This window comes from Podarcis muralis, chromosome 9 (assembly GCF_964188315.1).
Source record: "Podarcis muralis chromosome 9, rPodMur119.hap1.1, whole genome shotgun sequence".
In the NCBI taxonomy this organism is placed as follows: domain Eukaryota; kingdom Metazoa; phylum Chordata; class Lepidosauria; order Squamata; family Lacertidae; genus Podarcis; species Podarcis muralis.
The window spans coordinates 28402825-28427417 of NC_135663.1; the positions used below are offsets into that span (position 1 = coordinate 28402825).

General features: G+C 40.9%; 1 protein-coding gene across 1 annotated transcript; it reads left to right on the top strand.

The window, feature by feature from the left end:
- The first annotated feature begins 210 nt into the window (after positions 1-210).
- MYOZ2 (myozenin 2) lies at positions 211-23569 on the top strand. The gene is made up of 6 exons (XM_028744546.2): positions 211-369; positions 1385-1486; positions 8886-9055; positions 12883-13012; positions 16354-16537; positions 23164-23569. Exons 2-6 carry the CDS (start codon positions 1411-1413, stop codon positions 23396-23398), a joined length of 795 nt encoding a protein of 264 aa, XP_028600379.1. The 5' UTR covers positions 211-369; positions 1385-1410; the 3' UTR covers positions 23399-23569.
- The last annotated feature ends 1024 nt before the right edge of the window (positions 23570-24593 follow it).

Genomic DNA, 24593 nt, shown 5'->3' on the forward strand with positions numbered 1-24593 from the left:
TCATTCTCAAAAGTGATGATGGAACAAGCTGTACAACTATGAAGAAGTGTTCTATCAAATATTTCAACAAGCTGTGGAAGAGATACACACACTGTTGTGGTGCGTGCGGCAGAATCCTTTCTGTTCTCTTCTTTCGCCAGGAAGATATGAGTGGCTGGAGTGTTTGCTTCTATAAATAGTTACTTTATGTCAGTTAGATGCCAATCTTTTTGGAGAGGGTCAGTCCCCAGTTTGTCTTGGTACAAGGCATCATGCAGACCCAAGAACAAGCATAGAAGTCACTCGGGACCGGATAGGTCATCCCCATTCATCACTAACTCCATAAACTTCACCCAAAGCATCAGGATCACTGTTCTCCAGAACAATAAGGTAAGTGTATTGTTTCCTGAAATAATCTGACATTGGTTGTCCTATGAGCCGGCCACTTCTAAACTTACGAACAGTAAATGGACAACATACAATTTCTTGCACTTGTTTTGCAATGCTTATTTCTCTAGATGGTTGCTGAATAACATGTGCTACCTCAAAGATTTGACTATTTCATCAATTTTTGGAGGGTTTGTAAAAGATGTGGTGTTTCAGAGGCTTCAGGTAGGGAAATAACACTGAAGTCATTCATGGATGAGTATATAACTATACAGTGGTACCTCAGGTTACAGACTCCGCTAACCCAGAAATAGTACCTCGGGTTAAGAACTTTGCTTCAGAATGAGAACAGAAATCGTGCTCCGGCAGCAGGAGGCCACATTAGCTAAAGTGGTGATTCAGGTTAAGAACAGTTTCAGGTTAAGAACGGACCTCCGGAACGAATTACCGTATTTTTCGCTCTATAAGACGCACCAGACCACAAGACGCACCTAGTTTTTGGAGGAGGAAAACAAGGGAAAAAATATTCTGAATCTCAGAAGCCAGAACAGCAAGAGGGATCGCTGCGCAGTGAAAGCAGCAACCCCTCTTGCTGTTCTGGCTTCTGGGATAGCTGCGCAGCCTGCATTCACTCCATAAGACGCACACACATTTCCCCTTACTTTTTAGGAGGGAAAAAGTGAGTCTTATAGAGCAAAAAATACGGCAAGTACTTAACCCGAGGTACCACTGTATATACAATATGGAAGCTGAAGGAGGCTTGCCCATCCTTGTGAAGTTAAGCAGGCATGCGAAGAGGTCAGAAGGCCCGTGTCACTGTGTCACATAGTTCGCTTTGTACATTCAAGAAACAGTTGACTCATTGGGGCTTCGTATGCAGTGTTAGCACAACATGCATCCTTTCCTCTGTGTGCAAGAAACAGTTCCCGATAGCTGAAGTGAAAAACGCAGGATATTATTCAGCTCCTGAGGCCATTACTGAATAGCATCAAAATGTCTCTTTCCCTTCTCCTTCTAGTAAGAAAATCGCACCGGACTATTACAATGCTCTCACATTCTGACATGGTCAAAGAGAGGAAGCAGCAAGCATCCGCCATCATGAAAGAAATCCACAGAAATGGTATAGCGTTAAATCCCTGTTATGACTGTATGTCCCTTGTCACTCTCTAACCTTTCTTTTTAATCTTATAGCATTAACTTTCTTACAGCTTTGCCTCTGGGTGTGCTGCCATAAATAATCTCATGGGGCTATCATGCTGCCTATGGTAACTAATCCTTTTGTAGTTGCCTCTTTTCATTTGAAAGCTATTTTCAGATGAACAACTGTTGTGGAGGAATGAAGTAATCTAACAGCTGATGTACATTCTGCCTGGGATTGACTTTCGGAATATTATTTGGGGAGGGGGGTTAATATGTCTGGATTCCCTATTACAGAACTATTCACGCAGGGAAGATGTATCTCTCCTCAGTTTTAGAGCTGTCGTTCGTATTTTCAAAAATTGCAACAACAAAAAAACCCACAAGGATATTTGCAATATGTACACTGTGTTTCAATCTCCGCCTCCACCCACTCAAAGCTGTCTGTAGTCTTATCCAACCATTCAAGGCGCAGTTCCCAACTAATCTCTGTTAAGAAATGTTTTGCAGTAGGGTTTTTTGCCATCTTTGGAGGAGAATTCTGACAGGCTTGTTTGACTGATCTACATTTCCACAAGAAGCAGTAGGAAATATGGCTTAGTGTAAAGGTAAAGGTACCCCTGCTCATATGGGCCAGCCGTGTCCGACTCTAGGGTTGTGCGCCCATCTCACTTAAGAGGCCGGGGGCCAGCGCTGTCCGGAGACACTTCCGGGTCACGTGGCCAGTGTGACGTAGCTGCTCTGGCGAGCCAGCACCAGCGCAGCACACGGAAACACCGTTTACCTTCCCGCTATAAAGCGGTACCTATTTATCTACTTGCACTTAGGGGTGCTTTCGAACTGCTAGGTGGGCAGGAGCTGGGACCGAAAGACGGGAGCTCACCCCGCCGCGGGGATTCGATCCGCCGACCATGCGATCGGCAAGTCCTAGGCACTGAGGTTTTACCCACAGCGCCACCCGCATCTCTATGGCTTACTGTAGAGATGACCAAACCAGTGGAGCTAAGCCTTCATCTGAAGACCGCTACTGAGGGTAGGCCCCCAGATCATATCACCCTCTTCTCTTCACCCACCCCAAATGCTGAATCTCACATCTAAACACCCAAACATTCTTCAGTCAGTTTATGCACACATATTCACTCACATGCAAAACCAGGCTGTTCTTATCTAGTGGCTAGATAAGATTTTCCCCTGCCTCTTCCAGAAATGTCACTTGTCTGTCATTTTATTGGATGGGTTTGCTGTCTGACATTTCTCTATTAGAAACCAAGGCATATACACCCATAGCTCTATGGCTCCCAGTGTTGCTAGTACACCCTGATTTATTATTATTATTATTATTATTATTATTATTATTATTATTATTATTATTTTGAAATATCACTATTAGTTTTTTGGAGTAAGATGATGTGTGATCGCAAACTTTAATAATCACATACAAGTTTATGTCAGCTAAATGTGAAAAAGTGTTTCCTGAAATGGTCAAGAATCCTGCATTTTGAAGTTAATATTACAAAAATCTGCTTGACTAGGCATTCCCCCACTGGCTTGTTTGTGATATCATAAGCCCTGTTAGAGAACAGGAGAAAATCCAGTGACCTGCCTTTTCAGGAGACTCAGCCAAGGCCTGTTTCTATCTCAAGGGCTGGTCTGTTTTCAGAGTGTTCCTTCCCTCATACCAGTGTAAGCTGGCAGGGAGATGGGTTTTGCAAAAGTTTTCCAAAGACTTCAAGTGTTCTGTGGTTAATTTATTTCCTGGTTTCATCGTATGTTAGGGCAATGCCATATGGCCCCATTTCTGAATGTATTTCCATTCAGCCCAGATAGGGAAAGTGGTCGTTTGAATACCATATGCTCAGATCCTCGCTTGCACTGTCTGTGGACTGGAAACAGAACCTAAAACTAGTAATATAAAATGGTCCTGTAAACATGAAAGTCCACTTTTCTGGGTGACATGAATCCAGAAATTGTAAATCACAGCTCTGAAGTTCCCTTTGAATTTGCAAACTGAAGGCAGATAGACACATACTTCATAGAGACTCCCATTGCATAATTTTTCTCCCTCATACTAGGGCTGCCACCATTTAACCTGGCATCCTATGGACATAGCTGTCAACTTTTCCCTTTTCTTTTGAGGATTCCTATTCGGAATAAGGGAATTTCCCTTAAAAAGGGGGGAAAGTTGACAGCTATCCCTATGGACAGTCAGCCATTTCATGCAGCCATGGATCAAAACAATTAGGCCATCAAGAGGTTTGCTGTGACCACAGCAAAAGCATGTGCCGCTAGTTACACGGTGTTAATTATTTTAATTATTAAATACTAAACTGGAGAAGGGATCATAGTGCCTAAGAGTTATTGCAGCCCCTTATTAGCTCACATAGGAATTTTATTTTCAGAATGGGTATGACAAGACATCTATTTCTAAATGGGGTGGGGAAGTATCCTTATTCATTCTCTCTCTTTTGAAGCGTTGTTGCTCTCTGGTGCTGCAAAACACATAGGTCCAAATTCAAAAGCTTCCCTTTCTCTAGTGGAAGGAGTCATCAGTGAAAGGAAGCGATCCAAGCCATAATTTTGTAATGAAAGGCAGAACACATTGAAGTTTCTTCAGATCACATAATCATAGAATTGTAGGGTTGGAAGGGACTATGAGAGTCATCTGGTCCAAACCTCTGCAATGCAGGAACTTTTTTGCCCAACGTGGTGGCCCAAACCCACAACTTTAAGATTCAGAGCCTCATGCTCTACTGACTGAGCTATAATTCAACCAAAATAATACCCTGGTTCTGTCCCTTTAATCTGATGAGCAGATATAATAATAATAATAATAATAATAATAATAATAATAATAATAATGGTGGAAATTTGGTTTTATTATTTAATAATGGAGAAAACATGATTTAAAAAATAATAATAGGGAAAAGGACATCTTAAACACTTTTAATTTGAAACTTTCTTTTTTTAATTAAGTAATTTCACCAATCAAATCACCCTGTCCAATGTGTTTCAGTAAATCCATGTGTTGTGTTTAGGAGCCAGATGTAAAATATTATAATAAGCCCAGAAAGCCACATTTTCTGGTATCTGTTAACTGGCTTTTTCCTTTATATTATATTATTTCCTTTTTATTGTATTATTTCCTTTATATCCACTAAATCATTTTGTTTCACATAGGAAGTGCTGTAATCTCTCCAGAGAAAGATAAATTCATCCCCTCTCTGGAAGAATCTGCATTTCCCACCATAAACTTCATCTTTCCCCCATCATACAAATTTGTGTTCATAAACAACATCAACATAGTGTGATGTTTATGGCAGTGTAAACTGCATTAGACCTGAAGAATTGCTTAATTAACTGTACAATTCTGTATAAGTCTACTCAGAAATGAGCCTGTTTGAGTTCAAAAGGACTTTCCTGGGAGTAGGGATGGGGAAGAAATTTGATGCAGTTTGCTTTTAAAGATGAACTTCCTTAATTTACACCTTCCAGAACAATATGGGAACCGGAACACAACTAACCTTCAAAATCTTCACTTCTCTGAATTTTGTAATGCAATTCCCCAGCCAAGTAATGTGTAAAATAAAAATAAAAATGCATATACTAGGGTAAAGTGTTCATAAAAATGTGTACAATAGTAAAAAGAAAAATCACACAAAATGCATTACTGTATATAAATGCAAAAATTAAAACACTAAGGAAAATTGCATACAAAAATGTGTATTTTAGAATAAATTCAAAATAAAATGCTGATAAATTTCCATGACGGCATAACATCCCTGCCCCCCACCACCCACAAAATGTTGTGGAAATGTAGAGGGCTGAAGTTTCTATTGGAAAAATTTGAAATGTAGAGAAATGAAAATGGACAAATCCACCCATTCTTACCTGGGAGTAAGTCCCAGGTATGTGTGCCTAGAACTGCCAATTAAATTAAACAAGTCCATTGATTTGACTGGGTCTACTGCTCCATGGCTGACAGAAGTCAGTAGGAATCCTTGTATTTTGGGTTTTCATGTGAATTTCCTATATGAGATTGGCTTCCTCTTGTCTCCACCTTTTCTTTTCTTTTCTTCTCCTCATCCTCTTTGCACTTAGCTAACATCAGACAAGATCTATGCACAGCTTAATTGAAACAGACTGCAGAATTATGTTTTAATTGACAGAAGGCTCAAATTAATCTTACACTTAACATTTCTGGGAAGCTGCCTAGACACACAAAGTGGTTTAAATCCTCACTTGAAACATGAGATGACTAATGAAAGTTCTGGAGCAGAAAGGCCGAGAGAAGCATGTGTTTGAGGGATTAATCAAGTTCAAATATATAACGTTCACTAGCAAGCGATGTACAAGAGGTCAGTCTGCAAAAGCCAGCAAACCCTGTTTTATTAAGACAAGAGAAGTTGTGCAGTGCAATCTTAAGCATGTTTATTCCAGGGTACACCCCACAAAGTTCAGTAGGGGCTTTAATCCCTAGTAAGTGTGTTTAGGATTACAGCCTAAAGCAGTGAGTCCAGACCTAAACCAAAATGCCATTTTGAAATCTGAAAGTATTTTTGATTTTCGGTTGGAAAAAGTTGATTATGGTACAGAAAGAGAATATTATCCAGAAGTATACATATCTCTCATAGGCACCATGGTTTAGCAGCTGGATTCTAATGTGCCAATGCTTTATTTGCTGTAATCTTATGCTACGATGTTACAAATAACCTTGGAGAATTTTGCTGTAGGATTTTATTCGTTAGTTATTTTGATGGTGTAAATGTAAATTCTTATACTTAAGGCTAGTATAAGCACAAATTCTTAAAGAAAAACAAATATGCAACTGACTGCTACCAGTTCTTTTGAAATCTCTTGTCCTCAACCCTGTGCACATCTACTCGGAAGTAAATCCTACTGAGTTCAGTGGGATATACTGACAAATAAACACACATAGGATTGCAGCATTTTTTAACAAATAAGATGGTTCAGTTTAGTTTTCCAAGTATAGTCAAGCTGTTTGAATGGATGCTTGGTTCTTATTCATAGTGCCTTCAGTCACCAACTCCAGCCCAGAAGGTCAGGGATCGCTGTTGATGTAACAACACTTGCACATGCATTTTCCCAGTTCCATATGCCAGCTTATCAGAAGCTCTTTGTCAGTGGCAAGTAAGAATTTTCTCCAGTTGGCCAGGCAGGGAAATTTCTTTGTATGAGAAATTAGTCATTTGAGGAATGATGGAGGACTGTGGATATGCCCCAAATGATGTGTGTTGGTATGTGTAGGCAGACAAGCTAGTAAAATGTTTTGTGAGCTACTGACTTCTCTGAACTTATTTCTAAATCTGTGATCAGCATTCTTAGCTCTTACAATACTGGTCACCTGTTGGGCAGTCAGGATGGGTAAGGAGATTGGCTCTGGTTCTGGTTTCACTTGCCTGAAAGCTGATCTGGGGATTACCGTATTTTTCTGTCTATAAGAGGCCCCCATGTATAAGACGCCCCCTATTTTGGGGGACTCAGATTTAAGAAAATGGGGGGGGGGGAGATGTATCCGTGTATAAGACACCCCCTAATTCTTGACATCATTTTTTTTAGGGGGGGGACCTAGTCTTATACATGGAAAAATACGGTAAATGAGGGGAGAACTGTGTACATCACTTTAAGATCCTTGGAGGAAAAGGTGGGATATAAAAGCTATAAATAAATAAATCAGTGCATCTAGAGAGCAACGTGTGTTGTATGGTCTGCAAGGGAAGCAAAAGTCACTCACTTGCACCCTGCATACAGAATGTAGTTAAATGTTGAGCTTTTGCACTGTTAGGCAGCAGAGACAATACATTACCCTTCATTGTTGTTTCAGCACTCTGAGAATTGCGCCCTTGCAAGTTTCATAACACCACATTAATTAACACAGCTTATTAACTTTATTCATGCTACACAGGATGTCCTGCTGTTGTTTTTGAGGTCTGAACTTACCCAATTCAAAACACATTTTCTGAGTTTTTGTCCATCGCTATTTACATTTGAAAGAGGACTGCCAGACTAAAACCACACTTACTTTCTGGAAGATTCATTTTGAGTTTCTCCCACTTTCCTGTGGAAAATACCAACTGGCTGGCTGGCCAGGGAAAAACATTTGGGGATAATTCAAGATTCATGAGACAGAAATTTAAAAATAAAGAGGATTTGTCTGTGGAAAAATAGTATTTCCTCCTATAAAATAAAATGGCAGAGAACCTGGTCCCATAGTTTTATGTAGCTGAGAGATGGTACATAAAATAGCTTTTTCCGATAGAGCTCTGATTGCATTCTTTGACTGGGAGGTGGGAAAACTCAGTCTATATTTTCTAGATCTGGGGTCCCCAATATGGCACCAGTGAGTACCCTCAGAGACACCCCCTTGCAACCTGTCAAGGCCTCCCATAACAGTGTAGAAACTGGATGTCCCAGTTCAAGTATCATCCAGTCAAAGTTAAGTGCTTTGAGGACTCATACATATCAGTGGACACAATTAATGTCAGCAGTGGACAGAGATATTCAGATAAACAAAAAATCCATTGAGTGCCCCTCATTGGCCACCCAAATGCCTCCAGAAAACCCACAAGTCAATCCAATCCAAATCTTTATTATGGTCATAGCATGAAGGCAATAGCTCCCCACCCTAACTGTTGCTTTCTAGCAAGTGGAACTCAGTGGGATCTATATTATTCTATAATAAGACCTGTTGGACAGTGTAACAGACTTCCACGAGAGGTGGTGGACTCTCTTTCCTTGGTGGTTTTTAAGCAGAGGTTGGATGGCCACCTGTCATGTATTATTTAGTTGAAATACCTGCATTGGTTGGACTAGATGACCCTCAGGGTCCCTTCCCATGCTACAATTCTATTATCCTGCCTCTGAACATGGAGATTCTATGGACCAATGCCCCACGAAGGTGTCCAGTTGCTATCAATGCACCACTGATAATACTTTTCTGGAGCCCAGAGACCACTGAGTGACTCAGTCAATGCCATTTTCCCCTGATGGTTTGCATGTGTGAGACTGTGCATCCTAGCATCCCATGCCTCCTAGCAACATGAATCTTTGGTTTAATCTAGATTACATATGTTGGTTTCATAAATTTATGAAGTGAGAGCTGCTGTATGGGAGTAACAGCCTTTCCCCTCCCAAATCCCCAGTTGGTTTCTGTGGCAAGTGAAAACCCTTTGCAAGTTCTTATGTCTACGGGTGAAAAAGTCTGCTGATGGTCTCTTGCATAAGGGATCACACCCAGCTTTGCTTTGCCTCTGTTGAACCCTCCCACTGAAATCAACAGAATTTACTAGAGCTTAACTTTAGCTGAATCATACCAATTACCTGGAAGAATTTTCTAAGAAATATGCACTTATTTTATTTTGCAGAATCCCCTGGAATAGACCTTGGAAAAAAGGTCAGTATCCCCAGGGACATCATGTTGGAAGAGTTGTCATTGTTAAGTAACAGAGGAGCGCGGCTATTCAAGATGCGCCAACGAAGATCTGACAAATACACATATGAAAATCTTCACTTTTTATCCAGCAAGCCAAGAAATGTGAGTATTTTACACTATCACTTTTTGTGTGCATGTCTGGCCTGCACAATTAGTGACTCATCAAAGTGAATAAATCAGCAGCAAGAACAAGAATCTCAAGGGGCTTAAAAAGGTCTGTCTGCCGTTCATTCTGCTTAATGCAGTCCTAAATATTAGATGTACAACAATATACTACTATCATAAGCCACTGCAGACAAGGGATAAAGCAATCTGATTTCAGCATGGAAGGACAGGATATGAGGTAACAGAGAACAGTTAAGAGCCCAGAAACTCTGATAGCAAAGGGCAGAAGGAAGTAGACTAGAATAAAAGGTGAGAACACTAAATCATAAAAAAAATTAGCAAGCATATGCTGCCCTCGGTCCTTTGGGAAGAAGGCAGGGTATAAATTAAAAGAATAAGAATAAGAATATAGAAGCAAGGGCAAGAGATAGGAACCATACAGATAGGAAGAAATAGCAATGGATATGTCAAAAATATGACAAATTTTTATTATTGTTGAAAGGCTACCAAGCAAAGCCTCATACAAAAAAGTTAGAGTGCAGACAGGTCCTGTACCCAGTTTGCAGTCCAAAAGGCAAAGTAAGATTGTGAAAGGAAGGGGTATAATAGGAAAGGAACTGGAACTGAAATGAGATAATGAGCAAAAACCAGCGAAAACAACAAATATTCAGGTGTGGTTTAAAATGAAAAAAATGATGGAGGTGTTCTGACATCAGGAGGCAGGGCATTCCAGAGATAAGGAACAAAAAGAGGAAAGGGGTACAAATAAGAGATAAGATTTTGCGGTTGACAAGAAGCAAAGTACTACTAGCACATAAAGAATGAGGACTAGAGCTATGCAATCAGAAAGATAAGAAGCTAGAGTGTTGAGATATTTATAAGCTACTAAAGGAAGATTAGATTGGGTCTTATAAGAAAATGGAAGAGCAGGAAGAAGAAGAGAAGAATGGGTAAACTTAGGTTACAAAACAAACTAAATGTGCTGTGGAACCTAAAATAGGAGGAGAGGAAAGTGACTGAAGATTATTATCTTATGCCAGAGAGCATTATAATGATCAAATCTAGACAGTGTAAGAGTATTAAACAGGGTCCATACAATATCAATTGAAACAAAAAGTGAAACTGATATGCTGGTTTATCTGTCCCAAAGCCACAAGTCCACAACACAACGGGTATTGCATTGTGAAAAGAACCTTAGAAAATGGGACAAAAGTGCTAATATCATAATGAGGGAAATAAGCACAATGTTTCCCCATGTCTGAATGCACCCTTAGACGTAGGGGGCCACAGAGGCAATCTAAGAACTGGAAAGGACACCATACCAGGACTCGAAAAGATGGGCTCAATATTTCGCTGTCAGTTGAAATGCATTGACGTGGTGTAGCTTACAGTTCTCGTTGCCAGATATATGGGAAACGATCATCACTCACAAGTGGCAAAGCACCAAGTTATTCAGGTCAGTTCAAACAAATGCCAGTAAAAACATCTCTGCATTCCAGAGAGACAAAGGGGTTGCTTTGCTGCCTTTTTTAGGTGGAAGCTATTTTAGAAAACTAGCTTAACGCTCTGTGCATAAACTGCTATATTTTCCCCCCTCAGTCCTTATTGTTTTACATCCAAAACCCATATCATAACTATATGCACTAGCCTAGGGATTCTAAAGCTGGAATATACAGTATACTTAAGCCACATCTATACCATACATTTAAAGCAGTACAAGTGTTATGCCACTTTCAGTCACCATGGCTTCCCCACAAAGAAATGGGAACTGTAGTTTGCTAAGGGTGTTGTTACGAATTTTTTAATGGTTTCCTTTGCAGTAGATGCATGGAAAGCGGTTGCACTAGATAACCCTCTGGGGCTCTTCAGACCACATTTATATGATGCTATGGTATATAAATATTTTTATTTAAAATAAAAATATAAAAATAGGACGCTCCTGTTTCCCTCACAGAGCTACAGTTCCCATTGTGGTTTAACAATCAACCCTTCTTCTTAGGAAACTCTGGGAACTGTAGCTCTGTGAAGCTAATAACTCTCAGAACCCTTCACAAACTACAGTTCCCAGATCCCTTTGAGGAAGCCATGACTGTTAAAGTGTTAAAGACAAAGGCTTTAAGTGTATGGTGCAGATGTTGCCCTGCTGGGTAACTAGGGGGTAAAGGTAAAGGGACCCCTGACCATTAGGTCCAGTCGTGACCAACTCTGGGGTTGCGGCGCTCATCTCGCATTATTGGCCGAGGGAGCTGGAGCAGTGACCGAGCAAATTACATTAAAACACACTATTTTGAGTAAACATGGAAACAACTGCATTGTAAATCTTGTGATATGTCAAGGCTCCTGAGGGTGGACAAAATCTGTTTGAATTTCTCAGTCGAGGACTCTTGTTTTAAAGCCTTGTTCATATTTCTCTCCCCCCCCCCCACATACCTACAGAAAATTGTCCTCAAAAGCAGCCTATACTTACAAACCTTTTCATTTCAATGTCATGGCTAAAATAAGGTTCTGACTTTTTAGAGCGCTCTAATTCTATGTTAAAGAAACAATGATTAAGGCTTCGGATGCAGCCATGGAACTAATGACCCAGCAGAAAGAATGGCTCACTCCAGCCTGTCATTAATCTTTGTGAAGTGGCCTGCGCTAAGGTTATTATTATGATTACAAATTGAGGTGTCATTGCGGGAATTCTTTATGGATACTGCTTAGGGATAAAGCCAATATTTAGGTGTCCAAGTGAGGTAAGCATGACCAAACACAAAGGAAAATAGAGTTCCTTAACAGATGGGGAATTTCAGCTGCGTGGGGAGAGAGGGGAAGCTGCCAATCAAGCCAACAGGCAAATTCCATCTTGGAGGGATATTTCCATCCTAAATATTACAGCAGTTACTTATCATCCCCAATGTTCTTTCATCACTCAGAAACGTCAATTGTTCTGTGTGTGAGTCCTACTTGGCGGAAACCAACAGAGCCTCTCAGTTGCTGGAGCTATTAGACAGCTTTGTGCCTAGATGCTTTATTAAATTCAAGGCCTTCTTAGAGTACTCTCTGACATCACAAAGGTGTTGCAGGAAATGTGCTAATGCATCTCCCAACATATTTTTTCTTTTGCTAAGACAAACAAGGAAGGGCAATTTGGGTCAGGGCTGCTGCACTTGGGGAGAAGGGGCCATTCTAGAATACTTCCCCCTCCAAAGTTAATAGCAACTTTGTGGGGTGGAGTGTGTGTGTGTGTGTGTGTGTGTGTGTGTGTGTGTGAATCAGGGTCATGGTGTCAAGGGAGGAAGGTTATAACCCCTTCGCCCCCCATTATGTACCTGGATCTAAACTGAATCAGGGCACTTGAAGTAGTGAAGTTTCTGGAATAAGGTCTGTTTGTTTTGTTGGGGACAGTGAGTACATCATTTTAAAATTAGGGCACCATCTGACAGCCTTTGCTTCAGGAAAAAGGATATTTTAAGAGATAACTTGTTTCCCTAGAGCACAAGAGGCCTATCATTCCCAACTTGCCAGATACTTTCTATTCTAGCTTTAGAAAGCCAATTAATCTCTGTGGCATCTTCATCCCACAAGTCTAAAGCAAGAATAACACTTCAGCAGTTCAACAGGGTGCTTGTGAGTATGTGGTGCTCAGACAGCAGAATACGAAGGCCAAAAAAAAAAAAAAAAAAAGTGGTCAGGAAAAAAGAAGATGCTTGAACAAAGCATTTAGTGTATCAGTTTGCCAGTTAAGAAACGCCAAGGAACCAGGACACTGTTTTCAGCAGTCCTTTGGCGTCTCTGTTATGAACCTGATAGCTGTGCTATTTCTTATCATTCAAATGCAGCGCAGCGAGGTCATACAGTGCATTCAGTTGGATGCTAACAGCATGGAGGCAGCTCAAGAGCATGCGCCAACAACACCTCCTAATACCCCTGATCCACGGAGTCCACCGAACCCCGAAACCCTTGCCCCAGGTAAGCCACCGTGGAATATCCCAGCCAGACAAACCTCTTATTTTCTGGGCAAAGTAAAAACAATCAAAATTCTTCCATAGAGACCTACTGTGTGGTATCTTTAGTGGAAGCATAGATGAGTCACATATGACCTCTGTGAGATGGCCAAGGCAAAAGGGGCAAAAGTTACCACATGATAACTCTACCTTCACTGTTTTCCAACACATAAATCTGCCATTAAACTTGATGGCGTATCAGCAGCACAATATGAAGTAGTCCCATGTGAATCAAGGTTGATTTTTGCATGAGGGTCATTCTCCCCAACCCTTTCATTCATAGTCCAGAGTGCAAAATAAGTCATTTGTACGTGCAATTCTTTTCAGCCCTTTTTATTGTACGATTTTAAATCGCCTTGAAATTTACATGAAAAGCAATTCATAAAATGGCATTGAAATAAATCATGTCCCATGTTGCCATCATAATAGCAGCAGTTACTGGTTGAGGTCACACTAGGATTTAGCTCTATACAATCTACAGCACTTGTTATGGAAATACAAATGCCCTGGTACCAGTGGCGTAGCGTGGGGGGTGCAGGGGGGGCCGGCCGCACCGGGCGCAACATCTGGGGTTAGGGCAAATCCACAGGTTAGGGGGCGCAAATCCACGGGTTAGGGGGCGCAAATCCACGGGTTAGGGGGCGCAAATTACTTGCCTTGCCCCGGGTGCTGACAACCCACGCTACGCCACTGCCTGGTACAAAAGTTCAAGCCTGAAGCAAGAGGTTTGGTTTATTCTTCTGCATTTATTGTGCTAAAACCTGTGAAGGCCCCAATTCAGTGAGATTATATCTTTGAGTTACTATCTGTAGAATGTTGGCACAAAGTTATTCGGCCTGGATCTACTAAATGTGTAGCTTCTTTATTTGAAACCAATCATAAATGAATAGATCTTATTAAAAAGGTCAGGGGAGGTCACACAAACAGAGTTATCTTATGCACAACAAAGCTCTGCAAATCTATCTGTCTGTTTTGGTTGTTAGGGGAAATCTTTCAGCGGATGCAGACTTGACCAATTATACAATATTTAGCGTGAAAGAATGTTTGAAAGAAAACCCTTATACAAGAGTAAACAGGAGAACAATTTGGCTCTCTGGTAGCAAGAACATTTTATACAGTAGCAAGGACACGTGTTTCCTTTATCTAGAGGCACTGAGCGACAAAGAAGTCTTTTCTTTGTCTGCCCTTTTCTAAACAAGAGCTGAGAGATTTATGGGGGCATAATTTGTAAAATGATCACAGCCTTTTCGCCACTTGTGCGACTGCCGCATAATGGATTCAGCACCATATTTATGTATAGATTTATTTAATTAAGGCTGGAATCCTACACAAACTTCCCTGAAAGTAAACTCTGTTGTGCACAGTGAAACTTACACACAAGAAAGCACACATAAGAATCTGCTGTTGTGATGTGTACATTGTACCAATTACATGCCCTCTTGGAAGTTTAATGTTAACTGGCCAAACACATGCTTAAATAGCTGGAGGCTACATGTCATCATAAATGTTTTGAAAATTTGATTGGCTCGTGTTGAAATGGGCTTTCCCCTCTCTTATAGATGCGTGCATGCCTTGCAAGGATGTGTGGATAAATAGGAGTCAGTGCATTATTTTTTTTAAAAAAAATGTTGTCTTGGCTTCCCTCCCTAGTTGCCTTTACTCATAGAATCTTAGAGCTGGAAGGGACCCAAGGGACATCTAGACCCACCCCCACTATGCAGGAATATTGCCTACTCATCACATACTGCACACTTATTTTCTTCTGAATCCCACAATGATTTCCTCTCTCTCTCCATTTCTTTCCCTATGCTTCAGGCAAGCTGCCTGTCTTTTAAATTTTATTTTTCAAATAACTTTCAAGTTGATATGATTAGACATTTGTTTTGCACCTTGTTATTATTATTTTAAAACCCACAACAAGTTGTTTAAAAAAAAAACAACTTTAAAAACTGCTCTGGGACGTGAAGAGCCAGTGGCTTCATGACATCTCAGGAGCCAGCCAATCAGCTTTGTGCATACTGTAGTTGGTTTCTGCTGGAAACTAGCCAAACCTGCTTCTCCTGGTCTGGATCTTACAGGGCAGATTTTACATCTGAGCAATGTGATCTGAATGCAGTTCCACAACAGTTTGGCCACACTAGTTACTGTACATGTGTCTATATATACACTTATTTATTTCCTTATGTAAATATCTGTAAGCCACGTGTCCCTAACAAGTCCACCCAAAGTGGAGAACAAAATACAACCATAAAAATACAAACATATTATAATAAAAACTTTTTAAATCCCAGAAGCTACACCAACCAACAGTACAATAAAATATAATCCAGTCTTTTCCAGAGCCATCATAAAAGACATCAATTAAAAGCCATTTGAAACAGGTGGGCTTTTTAAAGCCTTTAAAAAAACTTAAAGTTTACTTGATGTGTTTTGTAGTTTGCTTTGCCCCTGTGTGTTACAAAGTGAGATCACTGCAGGTAAATCTCCAGGTTTTACAGTGTATTTTGAATATGTGTTGTGATGGGATAATGAGCTGCTTGTGCGTAAATTCGCAGTCCCTCAGAGTTTGTTCAAGCCCACAAACTTCTGTCTGTGACAGAGCCCCTCAGACATGGCTGCTCTAGTCACTTGCAGATTCCGACAGTGGTTGCTTTCGGAATCGTTTCCAGCATAAAAGCTCCTTAACGGAAACACGTCTTCTGGACTCACGGCGTGACAGTTTCCGGCGAGGAGTGGGTCTCCCTATGGGAGCTTCAGATACCTCCCCACTGTTCTCGCTGGACGTGTCCCTGAGCCCTCCCTCCTGCTCGCTATCCCTCAGAGATCCACCTCTCCCCCTGCTGGTTCCTGCTTCAGCTGCTGAGTCTCTCCCAGCCTGCGTGAGCCCTTCCACCAGAGACCCACCTCTCCCCCTGCTGGTTCCTGCTTCAGCTGCTGAGTCTCTCCCAGCCTGCGTGAGCCCTTCTACCACCGGTTCCTCCGATGGCAGTTCCCTGACATGTGTTAAATATGCCAGTGTTGTATTAAAAAAAAAGTTTGAGCACATGAGACGAGAGTTTTCTATTAAATCCTTAGACTTTTCTTGCCAGAGTTAATCCATTGTTTACAACAGAATTTAGAAGAGCAGCATTGAGGATTATGGCTGAAACCACAATCTTAATCAAATGATCTTTAAGTGACAATTATTGTAGAACGTCTTATGCGGTGCCCATGGGACATGGTGAGAATGAGTTGGAATGCTGCGTGAGACAGTTGGGAGGTTGCTACTGCAAAATCCAAACACTGTGTATAATTTTCCTCTCGAAGGATATTCTGGACCACTGAAGACAATTCCTCCTGAGAGGTTCAACACTACGTCTGTGCCAAAGTACTATCAATCACCTTGGATTGAAGCCATCAGCAACGACCCAGAGCTGTTGGAAGCCTTATACCCCAAACTCTTTAAGCCTGAAGCAAAGCCAGAGCTGCCTGACTTTAAGAGCTTTAACAGGTAATTTGGACCAATAAATAAATAAACAAACACCAAGTTTTATAAGAGATGGATTTGTATGGAAACTGTGGCTTGGAGCCTAAGACAAAAGAATGGAAGAAGGTTTGCAGAAAGAAAGTTTCCCTCTCCCCCCCTCACACTGCACCCCATCACACATAGTTCAAGGGGGGGCCCTAAGCCTCCAGAGAAACTTCGGGGAGAACTGAAAACTTTTCTTCTGTATATTTAATTCCGTTAATATATCTAGCCCCTCACCCTTTGATCCAGGATTGCACTAAATTCAGGAACTAACTCGTATGTGTACACCATCAGCCTTAGAATGAACAGAATAGGCTGTATTGCACGCTGAGATTCCCCGACACTAGAGATGCCACAACCACCATTTTGTCTGCCATGAGGCCAATGAGTAAGACCAGTTAAGACCTTGGCACACATATATTTATAGGCATTATATCCTCCCTCTATCTCTTGGTTTATAGATATGCAAATTGTGGTTTGGGAGTTGGGATCTAATCCCACAAAGATCTGAGGCAGGCGCAGTTGCCACACATGTTCCTCTCTGTCCCTTAGGGAATCTGAGAGCTGACAACGTCACTAGATAATCTTTCGTCAACAAGAAGCTGAATTTCTGCGCTTGTTTATACCTTTTTTTAAAAAAAAAAACCCCACATTTTCAGACTTTTTAAAACCAGCAAAAAGCTGGTGAAATTCTTGTGAAAATAAAATCTAGGTACAGTATTGCATACAAAGAGCCGAGTGTGCTAACGGCAAGAGATAAACAGAGAAAGAAAATGTTTACGTTTCAAATGGTGTCCTTTGGCTTTTAGCAGAAGCTCTAGACGTGTTGACATTGACTGGAAGTATTTTGGGAACATTTTTACAAAACACCCAGGCTGTGGCGCATGCTTATTCAAACTTGATACAGTAATTTCATTTATTGAAACAGTGTGTGTGGTGTGTGTGTGTGTTTTTTTCCTTTAATGAATAGCTTGCATTTAATTCCAAGTGACTAACACAACACAAAAAATCCTTTCAGAAAGCCAAAAGGTAGCAGTCCATTGCTACAGAAAACAGGAAGCAGGCACTGCATGCCTTTAGCAGCTGGTCAAGACTAGTATTTCCATTCTGCAGAATCAAAAGAAGCAAATGTCTCAAAGTAAGGAGTGAGGTGGCTGGCAAGTGGAGCCCTACCACACTGTACCTGGCATAGAGATAACCACAATCTGGTCCGCCATTATCAACAGGGAGCCTCTGATTCCTCCTGCAGCTGCCACCAACTTCTCTCATAGACTGCCAAGATCCACCCTCATTCAGAAGGCTATGCAGTGGTGGGAAACACATGGGCAGCGTAAAGTTGGGTGGCTGTTTCTTACCACCTTGGAGCCACGCAGTAGGATGAGGAAGGGGGAGAGGAAGATGCCATATATGGCAAAACCTGGTACTGGCTGTTCTTCCCGAGGATATGGTCTCTTCATAAAATGATGCAACAGATGCTGATGGAAGTGATCTCATAATTGCATAAGCTATGAATCAAGACAAAGGCCCCATTCAGATGTAACAAAACGATACGGCTTGTTGTTGTTACAAGACCAGGCTGGGGGTGAACCTTGAGCTCATGTACCCCCCTTCCCCACACAAACAAAGAAGCGCAGTGGGGAGCAAGCAAGTCTGAGGCTTACCCTGACACACTCTCACAAGAACAAACTATGGTTTGCTACAGCTGAGTGTCCTGTGACACTTAAAGGCAAAGAGTACAGTACAGCTAATGCTGAACATGCCCGTCTATCTCCCATAGGGTCTAAGCTGGAGTGAAAAGTGTGTAACTCGGCTGTGTTGTGCTGTAAGACTGCAAACCTGACCACAGGTGGCCTCACTGAAGCCACTAAGATTTACTGTATTGGCCTGAATATAAGCCACACTTTCCCACACTTTAAGTGCAGCTTATATTCGTGACCTTACAGTATGCAGCCAGGAGCGCGGGGCAAACTGCAACAGGAGCGTGGCGAAGTAGCACCCACCCCATATGTAGTCCCCTGTCCTCTCCCCCAAGGCCGGGAAGGAAGAGAGCGAGGAAGGGAAAAAGCCGCCAGCAACACAGCATGCCCCCCCCCCCCCGGCCAGCATGCAGTTAGGAGCAGCAAGGAATGAAGCGGCTTATACTGGGATCTTATCTCCCTCCCCCCATTCAATTTTAAAGGTGCAGCTTATGTTCGGGTGCAGCTTATATTCGGGCCAATACGGCAATAAGCCTAGTTGTTCTCAAGACCCCAACTCCTCTGATATTATTTTACTGATAACCTGAGTCTTTCTGTGCAAGAGCCTACTTTGAAATCATGGAAATGGTGGGAGTAAAGAACCCCAACACGACACTCAGAGCAAATTTGGGGCAGGGAGGGGAACACACCAAACATACAGTTAAGACAGCTCAGCTGGAATTGTGGGAAACTGAAAGCAATGATTGGGGTGGGGTGAGAACAGGGCAAGTATTTTAAACAAAAGCAAAAACCCACAACTCCTCGATTATATTTCTTTCTGTCGGATTTCTACTTGGCTGAATATAAGAGTCCAACAACCAAATGCCTCTTTTTAGGCTCTATACTCTCTAGTCATTATAAGTAATTAATTTGATTACTGTTTCGGGAAAAATGCAGAAAATGACATCACCTTCAAGAGACCCCAGTGATATAATAGTGACACCACTCTTTCAGTGAGTCAGGTCCTTCTGCTGGCATTGTGTCACTGCAGGAAGAAATATTTCCAGGAATTGTAATTCTGGGTTTTTCACATCAGACACAGACTCATTCCTGATCATCAAACTGTGAAGGCCAAGGAGGAAGACCTAGGAGGAAAATGTTATTTATTATTACTTCATTTATTTATTTTTGAAAAAATGTATGAGTCACAGTCTCTGCCACAATAGGACCCAAACCAATGCACAGCACCTCAAACAACAAAAGCCATAAAAGGCAGCATAAAACACACTAAAACTATAAAGCAGTCAAAACACACAAAGCAGTTGCTGAAATAAGGTCAGGATGATCTAAACCTGATAAGCAGCATCAGCAGAAAAAAGTAAATAAACTATGTAATCCTAAATGTTTGTTTAGAAATGTCTTACTGGATTCAATGGGACTTCCACTTAGGTGGGTATAGGATTGCAGACCAAGCAACTCAAAGTCCTGGAAACAACTTACAAAACAAAACAAAACAAAACAAAACAAGAAGTGAGAAGATTATTCACTTGGCAGCAAAAAGAAATAAAAATTCAAGTGGATATTTGTGGGACAAGTGTTCCAGCATATGGACACTGAATTTGACCCATCCTCTCTGAGAGAGAAACAAGATGTTACATTAATGATGAGAATTAGTACACACCTTTGTTACATCAGCAGTAATTTTGGCAGAGCTTGATCACCTCAGAACTATGTGGAATGTGGAGGGCAAGTTCAACGCTCTCTGTGCTACGATTCTGACAAAAGTTATTTTTCTGATATTTGTATGTCAAGGGAAACCCCCACTAGTGCCAGTGGGAGCTTCTCTTGAAATCCAAACAGCAGCATCAGAGACAAGATGTTGAGACTGCGGCAGGGAAAGAAAAGGGTTAAACTCTTCATCCCCATGGACTGAAGGCTGCCCACCTGTCTCCACTGCTGCTATTTACATAACAACAAAAATACTTGTTAATGACATTCACACAATTAATAGATGCCTAGTTTGGCCCAGACAGAGGGAACATGCATCATGTTGGCCATTATTATTATTATTATTATTATTATTATTACTACTACCCTGCCTTTTCCCTAACAGGAAACCTGTGTTATCCTTGACTTAAGGCACCTCAAAACTCTCTTGACTCATTGTTTTTAATTATGCAATGAATTGGGGAGGAAATTTCCTCCACCTTTATTATCATTTTTCCCAAGAAGGAAAACTATCCAAAAGAAGAACCCTTGGTGAGAAGTAAGGCACCACAGAATGCCTGGATGTAACAAGAAGCAGGCTTGACCGGTTATGCCTCCCTCCCTTGTCAGTGAAGCAAAGTTCCCCTCCTGAAATGGATTGTTTTCAAAGCACTAGAAGGAATCCAGTCCATCTGGATGTCGTTCTGTGTTACTGCACTGAACGCAGCAGCCCAACTCCTCAAGCTGCAAAACCATCACCTGCAGGTTGCCATGTACTACATATGCGCCACAAGCTTTTAAGCCACTGATTCCACAATAGTCATTTATCCAAATCTGCATCCTTTTCTTCTATTGCAATTACAGATAGGTAGCCGTGTTGGTCTGCCATAGTCAAAACAAAACAAAATTCCTTCCAGTAGCACCTTAAAGACCAACTAAGTTAGTTCTTGGTATGAGCTTTCGTGTGCATGCACACTTCTTCAGATACACACTGTGTATCTGAAGAAGTGTGCATGCACACGAAAGCTCATACCAAGAACTAACTTAGTTGGTCTTTAAGGTGCTACTGGAAGGAATTTTTTCTTCTTCTATTGCAATGTAAAGTTGCTTTCCCCACACTGATTGCTTGGTAGCCATTGCTTTTTGCAAGAACTGCTAGACACTGTTGTTGACCATACCAAGAAGGGGGGGGGGAATGATGGGGGGGCAGAAATAAGGTACAAGAAATATAGTGGTGTTGAGGAAGGGCTGTAGCTCAGTGGTAGAGCATGTGCTTTGCATGTGAAAGCATCCAGGTTCAATCTCTAGCATCTCTATGCAAGGCTGGGAGAGATCTCTGTCTGAAATCTTGGAGACCCACTGCCAGTCATTGTCGACATTGCTGAGCTAAATGGATCCATGATCTAATCCAGTACAGTGGTACTTCAGGTTACATACGCTTCAGGTTACATGTGCTTCAGGTTACAGACTCTGTTAACCCAGAAATAGTGCTTCAGGTTAAGAACTTTGCTTCAGGATGAGAACAGAAATCGTGCTCCGGCGGGGCAGCAGCAGCAGGAGGCCCCATTAGCTAAAGTGGTGCTTCAGGTTAAGAACAGTTTCAGGTTAAGTACGGACCTCTGGATCGAATTAAGTACTTAACCTGAGGTACCACTGTATCAGCCAGCTTCCCATGTTTCTATTAGAAGAAAAAAGTTAAAACTGGATACCACCTCCTTCAAATGTTTTATCAGTTCACAAAGACCAACACTGGGGCTCTCTGGGCTAGATTTGAAACATAGGAACTGAACTGCATTTCATGAAACACAAAACAATGATTGTGTTCTAACCTACAATTATGATTAATCATTCCTGGTTGTTGTGTACCTGCATTGCATATGTATGGTCACCTGCTTTCGCAAGTCACAAAACTGCGAAATGAACCTAAGCTCAGGCTAATTTTTTTTTGCTGTGTAAAAGACCTGCACTTCTCTATTACAATCAACAAGCTTTATTATGCTGGGTTTTGATTGTATACAATGAGTCAGATTCAAATTACATGTTTTGCTTTCATAAAATGTAGGGCATTACAACTCCTTGACATCATCCAAATGATTGCTTCAGAAGATTTACTCTTGAACTTGAACTAATTAATTACTCTGCTCTTCTTTATGTTGATCCCTATCCAGAAAACGTGTATTCTGAACATTTGATCTAGTTGTAACACATTTTGTTTTTAAGAAGGTACTTCTTTTAAAATATTAGAAAGCTATTTCCTGACCTTTCAGAAATCTGCCTGTAATATCCAAGACTGAAGGTTATGAGGAACCAGACAGCTCATGTGTATATTTTTGGCAATGTCATTAGGAAACAATGACAATATGTTATGAAATAGAACTTACATATGAAGCTGTCTTAAAATGAGTCAAAGCATTGCTCCATCTAGACTAGGACTGTCGTCTCTGACCATTTCTATTAAGAGATTACAGTGGTACCTTGGGTTACAGATGCTTCAGGTTACAGACTCCGCTAACCCAGAAATAGTACCTTGGGTTAAGAACTTTGCTTCAGGATGAGAGCAGAAATCGTGCTCTGGCGGCATGGCGGCAGTGGGAGGCCCCATTAGCTAAAGTGGTGCTTCAGGTTAAGAACAGTTTCAGGTTAAGAACAGACCTCTGGAACGAATTAAGTACTTAACCCAAGGTACCACTGTAGTTACACACACCTATGCACCAATGAGTTTCAACTACAGTATTAACTTCTCTAAAGCAATTCAGCTGAATTGTTCAAGGTTTTTCTGTAAGGTAGCATGCTTATTTCCATTCAAATCATCATTATTAGAGAGAATGGAATAGTAAATCCCTTACATCTACAGTTCTTGCAGTGGTTTATTGTCTGATGCACACTGAACTCCTGCTGCCTTCTCTCAGTGAAGTGGTTTGTTCTAGTGTTGCTAGACTTGATGAGATATCTGCAACACCTTGGTCAGCTCACACTCCTTCTACCACAGTTCCACCCCAGGTGTAAAATCGGAATGCTAGTGCCCTACTTCAAAAGGTTGCCATGAGGATTAGTGAGATAACGGCTACCTACCTACTAAAAAGTACTACAGAGGAAACCAGTAGCAAGTGCTTCAAAAGAAAACCCATATGAATGTTCTGAAATACCCCTTTTAATTGTAGGTTCAAAGCAGAGTGAGTATATGTTTTGATTCACCTTTCCTTTACTCTTGTCCCCGTCGTCCAGAGTTGCCACTCCTTTTGGTGGTTTTGAGAGAGCATCGAAACTGGTTAAGTTCAAGGTACCAGATTTCAACTTCCTCCTGCTAAATGATCCACGATTTATGGTCCTTGCCAATCCTCTTTCTACCAGGCGGTCTTTCAACAGGACTCCTAAAGGATGGACCTCTGAGAATATTCCCATAATGATAACTATACACCCTACAGAGGTAAATGGCGTTCCAGAAACGGATGATCTGTGAGGAGAGAGTGGAGCACTCCACACACATCAGAATTAGTCTGGTGATACTCTGCTACATCATTTTCTTATGCAGCTAAAATGTAATACCATCTGATGCTGTTAACAGTTTCTGAAGTTAAGTTTGTTCTACTAACACAAATAAAATAACTTGGACATTACCTTTGAAAAACTAGTTTTGCCTCTCTCTCTTTTATTTCTCTAGCTCCTCTTTGCTCTTTCTGTTTATTAAAATAATATCTGGCTTGATTTTATGTTGTTGCACTTTCCTATTAAAAGGGGAAGTGATAAAAATGATACTTTCACATTACTAGTTTATTTGTCAATTCTGTTTTGGGCAGACTTGCTTACAGAGATACTGACAGAACTGTGAAAGAAAAATATTTGGCTATTGATTCTATGAGGGAAATGTGAAGTCTTGTGCCATTTCTGCTTCCTCTGTGAAAATCAATTTATTACTGAGTGTTATTCTGAACAAGGTGTGTCTATATAAACAGGAATAAAAAACAATATGTGTAAATAAAACAAAATAGAAGATTAAATGCTTGAGAAACACTTCCAGTGTAAACACATATATGTTTGTTTGACCGATACATACAGCAATTTGACAGCATAGGATTAGCATAAAATGTTGCTGTGAATGATACAAGACTGGACTGAAAATCTACCAAAAAAAGCACTAGATCATGTTTAAAGTAAAATAAGGGAATATATATCAAAGAACAATGCTAATTCCTTATTCAGAAAGTAACATACTTTGCATGAACGAATAGTTAATTGAATCTTTTAAAAATGTATATTAGAGACAATAAAACCTTTGCCTGTTGTTTCCAAAACAGTGTAAAGTTGCATTTTAATATAAGTTTAATTTGATTAAGCCAATTGTGAATGTTTGCAGCTTTAATAACATTTTGTGTACGTAAGATCAATTTTGAAAGTGCACTTTAAAACAAAATTTGCCATCAGCCTTCAGGTTGATGCTCACATTATACTCTTGCAGATGCTTGCAGACACTGAGGTCCCATGTGTCAGGAAAGACGTTGTTTGCATCATAGCATCATGCAGATTCTATTTGTGTATGGATCTGCACATGGCTGGGATCCCCAGCAGTTGGCAGAGTTATGCAGTTGCACAAGTAATATCTACATGTGACAGGCCTTATAAAAATGACATCATCTGTAAGTTAAGCATTGATTAAG